The sequence below is a fragment of the Fusarium vanettenii genome (genome assembly GCF_000151355.1).
Source record: "Fusarium vanettenii 77-13-4 unplaced genomic scaffold NECHAsca_124_unmapped, whole genome shotgun sequence".
In the NCBI taxonomy this organism is placed as follows: Eukaryota; Fungi; Ascomycota; class Sordariomycetes; order Hypocreales; family Nectriaceae; genus Fusarium; species Fusarium vanettenii.
The window spans coordinates 2,999-13,126 of NW_003315766.1; the positions used below are offsets into that span (position 1 = coordinate 2,999).

The 10,128-nt window shown below is 34.8% G+C and overlaps 2 protein-coding genes across 2 annotated transcripts; one reads left to right on the top strand and one right to left on the bottom strand.

Annotated features, from left to right (window-relative positions):
• Positions 1 to 1,544: 1,544 nt before the first annotated feature.
• On the bottom strand, positions 1,545 to 1,700 carry NECHADRAFT_18163 (uncharacterized protein; the record flags this gene model as incomplete). Its single annotated transcript, XM_003039286.1, has 1 exon — positions 1,545 to 1,700. A coding segment is annotated over one exon (156 nt), but the record flags the coding sequence as incomplete, so codon positions are not given.
• A 5,632-nt stretch (positions 1,701 to 7,332) lies between these two features.
• On the top strand, positions 7,333 to 8,466 carry NECHADRAFT_56385 (uncharacterized protein; the record flags this gene model as incomplete). The annotated part of the gene is made up of 1 exon (XM_003039285.1): positions 7,333 to 8,466. The coding sequence occupies one exon, from the start codon at positions 7,333 to 7,335 to the stop codon at positions 8,464 to 8,466; it is 1,134 nt and encodes a 377-aa protein (XP_003039331.1).
• Positions 8,467 to 10,128: the final 1,662 nt, after the last annotated feature.

Consider the following 10,128-nt stretch of genomic DNA (forward strand, 5'->3'; position numbering starts at 1 on the left):
TTAGCGATATAGTATATATAGTAAGCCTAGGCATAATATAAGAATATATTAGGTAGTAATTAAGATATCTAGGGAAGAGTATAGTGAGTAGTATTAATTAATTAATTAATTTATTGCGTTTTTATTATAGTTTAAATCCTTTAGGGTAATAAAAAGTGCGTTATATACTTGGATGCATTGTATGCTTATTATATATATTATTATCTAAATATATTATTCTTTCGGCGAGTTTTAATATTAATTACTTTCTTTATTATAAACTTATAAATAATCTTCCTTTTATAGCCTATTATTCTTTTCTTTTTATTATTTATTATTAATCTAAGCTATAGCGAGTTATTATTAAGCTTTAGCTTTAATATTATAATTAAGGTTATTATAATATTAATTAAAGTATTATATTATTATAATTATTTTAGTATTTAAGTCCCTATTAGGCCTATTAATTAGTTTTAATAATAGCTTTTATCTTAACCTATCTATAAGGTAAAGCTATCTTACCCTTAGGGGTTTTATTATAATATATTATAGTTTTAACTAGGGATAATTATTATACTTAAATTATTCCTTAGTAAGGTATACTTAGTTATAAGGTATAATAATTTCTCCTAGTTTTAAGCTAGTATTATTATACTTAGTCTAGGCTATACTAAGTATCTTAGTTATATATAAAGCTATTTATAATTTATTATTAGCTTAATATATATAATAAGCATGCACCGCATCTAAGTATATGCCGCACTTTTCTTATACCCTTAAGTTAAAAACCGCAATAAAAACATAATAAACTAATTAATTAATTAAAACTAATTACTATACTCTTCGCTAGAAGTCTTAATTATTACTTAATAAGTCCTAGTATTATAGCCGGTCTTTCTATATATATTATAGCGCTAAACCCCTAATCGCGCTAACCTTCCTTAATTACTACTTCTCGACGATTCCGCTATTACTTATATATTACTATCTATCTAATTAATTACTTACCTTCCCTCCTCTACTATTATTACCCCTCTTCTCTATAATTAGGTTCTTTTTGCCCTCTAGCGCCGGCTTAATATCTTATTTATTTACCAAAGGTCTTAGACTTTAGCCCTTAATAAGGCATTCTTATATATTATTATTATAATTCTCTTAGTAAGGGACTTAAGAGCTCTTAGAATTAACTCTAAGGAGCTACTTTAATATTATCTAATTTGTCTATTAAGGTATTTAAACTAAGATTAGGCCTTAAGTATAGTCTTTAGGGTCTTTAAGACCTAAGGGTTTATAGGGCTAATTACCTCCTCGGTAGGTATTAAAGTCTATAGCTATATATTAAGCTTTAAGACTATACTTTCTAGGTTAAGAGGAATAAGCCTAGCTCCTTTAAAGGCTAATTTAATATTTCTTTTTATTATAATAGCCTAATAAGCGATATAAAAGGCTAAAAAGAACTTAGTCTTTAAAATATAGGTTATAGAGTATTTAATTAGATATTTTATTTCTTAGTTATAAGCCTTTTTAAGTAGGCTAAAATACCTAATATTAAGAGGCTAAAATAAATAAGATAAATAAGGCGATATATAAAATATAATAATCTTATTTTCCTTATAATACCTCTTAAAGGCGATAGAATAATAACTTTTATAGCTATCGAGGATTAAAAGATAATAGCGACTATTTAATCGCTTAGCTATATACCAGTCGAAGTACTTAAGCTATTTAAGACTAATCTTATTATTAGTCTAGCTATTTTAGGTTATTATAATAGCCTAATCGCCCGGGAGGTTACTCTCTTAGTACTAATTAGCGAGGTAATATTAGCCTATATTAATAATAAATAGCTAGATTACTTAGCCTTCTATATTAATTACCTAAATTACTATAATCTATTCTTAGCTTCTAGGCTATATTAATTTTAGTCTTTTATGCCTTTTTATACCTATAATAACTATTCCGCTTATAATTATGCCTATAAGAAAGCTAATCTTATTAAAATTCTAAATATTATTTAATTAAATATTATACTTCGCGATTATATTTACTATAAATTAAAACTATTTATAAATACTAATTAGATCTTTATATTTAGCTCTCTAGTAATTATATTTATAAAAGAAATAAGTCTTAAGCTCTTTATATTATATAATAAAGTTATAAGCCTAGCGCTTATTAATAGGTAATATATCGCGGTCGGCGAGTAATCAGTTAGTTATTTCTTTAATAGTATATAATTAGGGAGGAAATCCTCGCGAATCTAGGTCGAGAATAAACTATATTATAATCTATTCCTCTAGATTAGATAATCGGCGTAACTTAGGGATCTAATTATATCGCGATTAAATCCCTTATCTACGACGATATAATTACCGCTTATTAATCTTATAGATTCCTATGGCGCGTTAGATACTTAGTTTTAGGTTATTTTAAAGGGCTTAAAGGGTAAAAAGGGTTCTAGCTTTAGTATTTAAGTCTAATATTATTCGTGGTATAGAAATCAATTAATTAATTAGAAAGTTTAATATAAGAGGGAAAAATGCGGCGTATACTTAGATGCAGCGCATACTTATTATATATGTTATATAAATCTTATTTATTTCTTATCTTTAAGAAGCTATTATTATTATAGCTAATAATATTTTTCCTTAATATTATATTATTTTTTATAATAGATTTTTTTAATATAATTTATCTTATAATAAGATTAATATTTAAGTCTATAATAATCGTATTTCTTTTATTAAGTTATTCTAAATTTTATAGGTCTTATATAAGTTCTATAAGATATATCGATTTATTAGTATTATCTTTAGTTAATATTAAATTAAGGTCTTTAATAATTTCCCTTATTATTATAGGGGCTCTAGAGTTTCTTCTAAGAGAATTATTAGTTATTAATCTTAATTACTTAGCTAATATAATTAATAAGGTTATTAAGTTAGTTTTTTTTATAGAGTTTAGCTTATATATCTTTCTTAAGTCTATTAAAAAAGAGTAATATAAATAATTATTAATCTTATCTTAGCTTTAAGGTAAATTAGAGATATTTTATATTATATTCCGAGGTAAATTAAGTTTAATTAAATACCTTAATTTTTTATTCTGCTTATGCCTTTTTATTAATAATTCTAAAGGCCTATTATAAGGCGGCTTTAAACTTAATATAATTAGTATAAAATTCATAGGTATAGAAAGAGAATTAGGCAAAAAGAGTATTAAGGTATTCTTTTATATTAGGTTTAAATTATATAATAATATACTTAGTAAGTTATTTTATAGTATATTAGATATAGCTAAATTCTTATTTAAATTAAGTTAGGTAATATATTATAAAAGCGCGTAATTATATAAGAAAAGTAGGTAATTTATATATAATATTATTAAATTTCTCTCATAGTTCTAGCTTTAGGATTTCTCTAATATCCTTACCCTTTATAGCTATAATAATTATATTATTAATAAGCTAGATATTATCTTAGTATTATTAATTCTAGACTTCCTAATTAGCGGCTATATAATTAATAAGTCCCCTAAGCTTATTTATTTTAATAATTATTATTATAACCTAAGCTTAGAGTTATTTAACTTCTTTATTATTATTATTTATTTCTTTATTATTATTAGGATTAGCCTAAGTTAATACGATAGGAATAAGTAAATAATTAATAAGTAAGACCTACTAATAATTAATACTAAGAATAGCCTAAATAGCTATTATATTTAATATTATTTAGGGTAATATAAGTAATCTAATAAATAAGAGCTATTAATATATAATAAAAGGGTAATTCCTAAGGGATAAATTAGTTATATTAATTTATATTAGTATTAGGTTATATTATATAGCCCTAAAGGGTAATATAATATTATATCTAATAATATATTTAAGGGTATTAAATATAACTAAGTTATATTAATAACTAAGATAGCTAATATATAAGAAGGTATAATAAATATACTTTATATATTATCTAGTCTTCTAAGTCGAATATAGTCGAGTCGAGTCGAGTTATTAGTATTCGACTTATATTATTAAGAGAAGTTAAATTAACTTCGTTCGACTTATATACCTTCCTTCCTTATGATTAGCTACCATAGTGGGGTCGGTTTCCTGCCTAGCGTTATTGCCTTCGACTATGTCATGGCTGTGATAGCGCGAACTTGACTATGAGAAGGAGTATAGTGTAAGGCCTCTTATCGAAGTATCTAGGCAATTAATCTAGACTCCTAAGGCTTAGATAATAGCTAGGCAGGCTATGTGACCTCTGACCTTGACGGTATGCCTCTTAATCAATTAGAGAGGGTAATCGGAGGTATGCCATTCTTCTAGGCGGCCTGGTTCTGCGAGAGGCTATTATCTATAACGTCTAGTAAAGTATTAATAATATTATTCTCTATATAAGATATCTGGGGCATTTTAGAGGCGATAAAGGCAGGCTAGTATAAGAAAAGATTTAGTAAAGCTTTAGGGAGGCCAGGTAATAAGGGAGGTATTTTGAGATATTTTATATTAGTCCTATGCGACTATACCGTATATATAATCGAAAAAGTAATTTAGTGGTATTAAACTTAATAAGATTCTTAATAAAATAGATATCGTTTTAAGTCAATAGGTTCAATTTTAGGTAAGTACCGTATAAGTAAAAATAAGTATTTTATATGGGGAGATTTTTTTTTTTGCTGTATGGTTGGTGGGTGCGTACGGCAGGTGGGTACTGCATGGTATCGAGAGGCTGGAGAATGCTGGCGATGAGGCTCCGGAAAGTATTCTGAGCCCAGAAAACCGATCTTCGAAGTGGTCAGGGGAAGACCAACCTCTGCGATCGAACCGAGGGTAATCGCCTGTCTCGACATCGTGGAAACACCGGAGTGATGAAATATCGAGGTTGCCATAGAAAAGGAGTACCATAAGAACTCGGTAAATTCGCGCTTTTTTAAGTTCAACCGTTAGTCTTAGCGTATTACTTCCCGGATAATTACTTCCTCATATAGTTAATATATTAAAATAATTATTCGAGGGGTAATATTAGAAGATTAGATATTCCCCCCGGCTAGGATTTTTATAGTTTCTTTTTTATCCGATCTAAAGCTATTACTACTACGTTTTTTATATAATGCCGCCGCTTAATGAGGTTAATCTTAATGCCGGCTAGACTATGGCCTTAATATTAAGGAAAAAGCCCGGCCTAAAGCCTAAGCCTCTTATAGAGCGGAAACTAAGGAGGATCCTATTAATTTAACGCCCGGAAAGAAGCTATTTATCGGAGTAGAAGGCGGAAGTCCTCGTATAGTTAATCTATAGCTATGTTATAAAGAAAGGTTAGAAAAGGAAGCCTATGATTTATAATACCTCGAGGTACTTTAAAATACTAGAAGGAATGATCCGTAGATAACGATAAAAGTATAAGTTTTTCCTCAAAGAATATTATTAGAAACTCTGCCCTAAGTAGCTAGGCCTCGAAGATTAAGTATACCTTTCTTTCTTAGAGCGCTGCGCCTAAGGGAAAATAGCTATGACCTCTTAGTTCCGCCGGAAGGTATAGGCTATTTATAAGGAATTATACCTAGACTAAAGCTCCTAGTTCTCTTTCTCTACCGGTTAATAGCGAGGCTTCCTTCGGCGTTATAATATTATAAAGCAATAAATAATAAAGTAATTAACTAAGAGGCTAGAGGATTATATTAATATTATGAATAGGTTTTTATGATTTATTAGGCGTATCTTTATATTATGATTCTAATCTTAGGCTATTATAATAATCTTAAACTCGCTAAAACGCTAGTTTTATCGGCGCCTTATACTTAACTTAGATAAGACTTTAATCCTATTTAAGTATCTTAATAGCTTTACTTAGGAAATACGCGGCGTAAAATTAATCTCTAGGAAAAGTAACCGTAGCGGGTAAAATAAATAATAGGCTACCTTAATTCTTTATATATTCATAGATAGCGAATTTAGGCTTTAACCGACTATTATATTTTATAGTACCCTTACCGATAAAGGCGGCTAAAATTACGAGAAGGAGTAATATTTTTATTCCCTTAATATTAATATAGAGTTTAATAAGATAGTATATAATAACGAGGAGCTTTTTTCTTCCTAGATTAATAATAAGCTTCTTCCCCTTATTAAGGATAAAGAAGAGGATATATTGCTTATAATAGATGTAGCTATATTTTATAAGACTAAAGGGATTAAGAAGAAACTAAGGGATAATGGTATTTCCTTTGTACTTATCCCTCCCGGCTATATAAGTCTTTTAGAACCCCTTAATACCGCTATTAATGCTCCTTTTAAGCGGTAGTTATAGGAGGCAATTGATAAATATATTAAGTAAATAGAAAGAGAGAAAAGAGAGGATTTTAAGTAGTTAGTTAGTAATAAGAGAGTTATAGTTACTTATATAGTTACTTCTACTTTAAAGCGTCTTAGCGTAAAGTTAGAGATAATTAAAAAAGCGTTCTTAAACTGCGGAATAAGTATATGCCTTAATAGGGCTAAGGACTAGCTAATCTAGATTAAGGATATACCTTTTAATTAAATTGATTTTACTAGGTAGGAAGAAGCTAAGGAAGTTATTATTAAAGACGAGGACCCCGTAGATCCCCTATATAACGACGAGGAATTCCTTATTGCCGATGATAATGAGCTTCTTCTATATATATAATATCACGAAGAAGTTATTAAGTAGCTATAAGAGCGGCTACGGAAGAGGGGCCTTAGGGTATTAGGGAAGAAGGTAGATCTAATCTAATGACTGCGAGATAATAATAACTCCTAGAAATATCGAGAAGGAGATATAATATATATTAGCTAACTAGACTATTAGAATTAGCGCCTTTAGAAGTCTTATTAACCTTATTATCTTGCTAAAAGAAGGCTATTCCTTCTTGCTATTTATGTTCCTTTCTTAACCTCTAGTCCGTCTTTAATACCAAAAAAACACATATATGATATCGATAAAGCCGGCGGCGGCGGCGGCGGCGGCTATCTTCGTTATCACGATATCGGAGGGCAGCTTTAATAGAAGGCAGAGGTTAGAAGTGGGAATAAGCCGCCTACCTATTTTTAGTGGGGGATCTATTCTGCCGCTTATCCCCGCCCTCTATGTGGCTTGCTAAGAGACGCCGGTTGAACTCAAAAAAGCGCGAATTTACCGAGTGCATGGCTCGTGACTATCGACCCTAACATATTATCCCAGGGTCGAAAGACAGCTTTGCTCCTCCTTTTCCCTGTCTTCCAATAGCTGTCACCCTTTGGCCGGCACTCACGCCTTTGGGCAGCCCTTCTTTAATATATTCCATTACCAAGCAAGAAGCATCGTCTTGCAACCTCCGATGGCGATTTGGATGAAAAGTCGCGGCTTCGGTTCCGGGGTTGACGGCTTCTCCCAAACATCCGTGACCATCATCATCGTCTTTCTTGCTATCTCCCTCCACAATTTCATCGAGCTCAACTGCATTATCTGGTGGACGTTCAAACGTCATGCTGGCCTGTACTTCTGGTCCTTCGTCGTCGCTACCTGGGGCATTCCACTATACTGCGCGGGCTTCCTCACCAAATACTTGGGGTCCCCGTCGCTGGGTTACTTTTCTTGCACATTGATCGTGATAGGCTGGATATGCTTGGTCACCGGTCAGTCAATGGTGCTTTGGTCCCGGGTCCACTTGGTGCTGCGGGATCGAAAGCTTCTCAAGATGATCTTGTGGATGATCATCACCAACGCCATCGTCTGCCATGGAGCCATTATCCCAATGGTCTATGGTTCCTTCTCCAGCAGCCCTGAGATGTGGCAGAAACCCTATACCATCATAGAAAAGATCGAAGTCACCGCCTTCTTTCTCCAAGAAGTCATCCTATCCGGTTTCTACATTGTCGAAACAGTCAAGCTCATGAGGCTCGAACGGGCCATGGGGAACACCGAGTCGAGCCGCCGTTTGATGAAGCACCTTATCCTTGTCAACGTCCTCATCATCCTCCTCGATATCACCATCCTCGGTCTTGAGTATGCGAACCAATATGAGTACCAGACAGCATATAAGTGCTTCGTCTATAGCACTAAGCTGAAACTGGAGTTTACCATCCTAAATCGCCTTGTCGAAATGACGACCGGAAACAAGGACATTAGCTCCGGCTCACGGAGTCGAAACAATATCACACTTAATAAGACCAGTGTCGCCCTGAAAACGTTGGTCGGCGACGCAGGCGGCAAGCCTACTGGTGGTGTCTCATACCCGGCATATGCCAGGGAAGGCGGCGAAGGCTCCAATGACAGTGTACAGATGTCGCCGACTCGGGATGACAATAGAGTCATGATGACAACGGAGATTGTCGTCCACCGCGTGGAAAGGCGGGATGATGAGACGGGGAGCAACTGCAGAAAGTTATCGGTCGACTCAACCATTGGAGTGACGAAGGCATTTGACGGGGAGGCCGTGTCGAAGTCATCATCCGAGGTCGATTTTGCAACTCACGGTTTCTGAGACAGAATGCAGATTCATTGCTTGGAAACATGTCTGCCGCACAGAATCAGTGTTGCGAATAATATGACAATAAAGTAGTTTATTGTAATACATACCATATAATATGCGTATTCTGATATTGTGACGATAATATGAGGATAACGTAATTGATAAGCGATTTTCACTCCAGGTGCCAACATCTATGTGTGAGCACACAGCGTGATAAGCCAGCAGCGGCCTAGCGCGGTGTTCCCAGGCTGGTCATCAATTCAATTCCATCAATTTCGCCTTCGCGTGGCGTTGCGTTGACAGCTTACTCAGCATTTAGCCCGTAGAGTTAAAACCACAGCATCTCTAAATAAAACTAATAGTATTAAATTAAAGAGGTTAAACCACATACCCGCGCCGAGATCCCAAACGCTTACCCCTCAGCGTCTCAGCTATCCTCCTCTATCTCCCATATAGTACTATTCCCAACCTCTCCTAACACATTAATTAACATATCCACCGCGTCGATTAGGCCATTCCGCACCCGCGACCTTAGTATCTATACTATCCCTATCATACTAACTTCCAATCAAGTCCATAGCGGTAAGACCATTTACCCAGCAACACTAAACAAACGCTCGCACTCTACGGACATAGGCAGCACCGATAGCAAGTCAAGAGCCATTCGTGACAGTCAAGGGTAATCTTTCCGTCTCTCCCACCAATATTAGATGGGATCCATGACAAGAGAGTCATTCTTAGCGTCAGGACTCAACAGCCAGTGGTCATATTCGTCATGGTCTGCGTTCAGTGAACTTTCCAAAGAACACCTGCCTGCCAGAGACGACGTCCTATGGGCTCGGTGTCTTTCGAGCGCACTCATTGCCTTTAAACGCTTGAACGGAGATTCTTCATCCGAATTCGAAAGAGTCGGTAGTGATTTGTACTCTTCGTCCCACAGTGTCCTCACCATTCCTTTTGCCTCCTGAAGCCATGGCAGCTGTACTTTGTCAGTCCACGTATTCTCGAAATACCCCCAACGCGATGCTGGATTCAAAGTCGTCGAAGCATAGTACGCTGGCGTCTCGTCCAGCTTCGTATAGTACTCGTTCAACTTCCCCAACCCAGGTTAATGTTTATCTTGAAGTGTTCGGGATCCGGGTAGTTCTCTGCTGTTGCTTTCCACTCAACGGCTCCGCCTCCGGATGTTCCGCCGCCGACGCCGCACCACTGTTCCCAACTTCATCTGAGTGTACTGCCCCAGGGGATACATGGAAGAATATGGCAGCTCACTCCTACGTCGATAAGTTCAAAAACTCTATAATCTCGAGTGATAGTCGCGCCTAAATTTCGGTCAATATATCCAAGCTTTGGTCGTAGTGCTGGAACATTCTTGTAACAAGCGTTGACGTCTGGCTTATGCTGGTGTTATCTGCATGACCCTTGCACAAGACCATACGATTGCGGCTGCTGTCTCTTATCGAGAAGAGACACAGCAATATCGAGCAGGAATTCCTTGGGAAGATCCTCCTGAACCGCCCAGTCCATCAACCAATCGCCATATCCGTAGAATATGTACATATCCACAAGGAACAGCCTAGCTTTGGATGATCCGGACATGTTTTCGTAGATTAAGCGAATAGCTAGGCCGACTAGATACCACCTCCTACCGTCCGCCGCTTTCGAAGCCGTCTT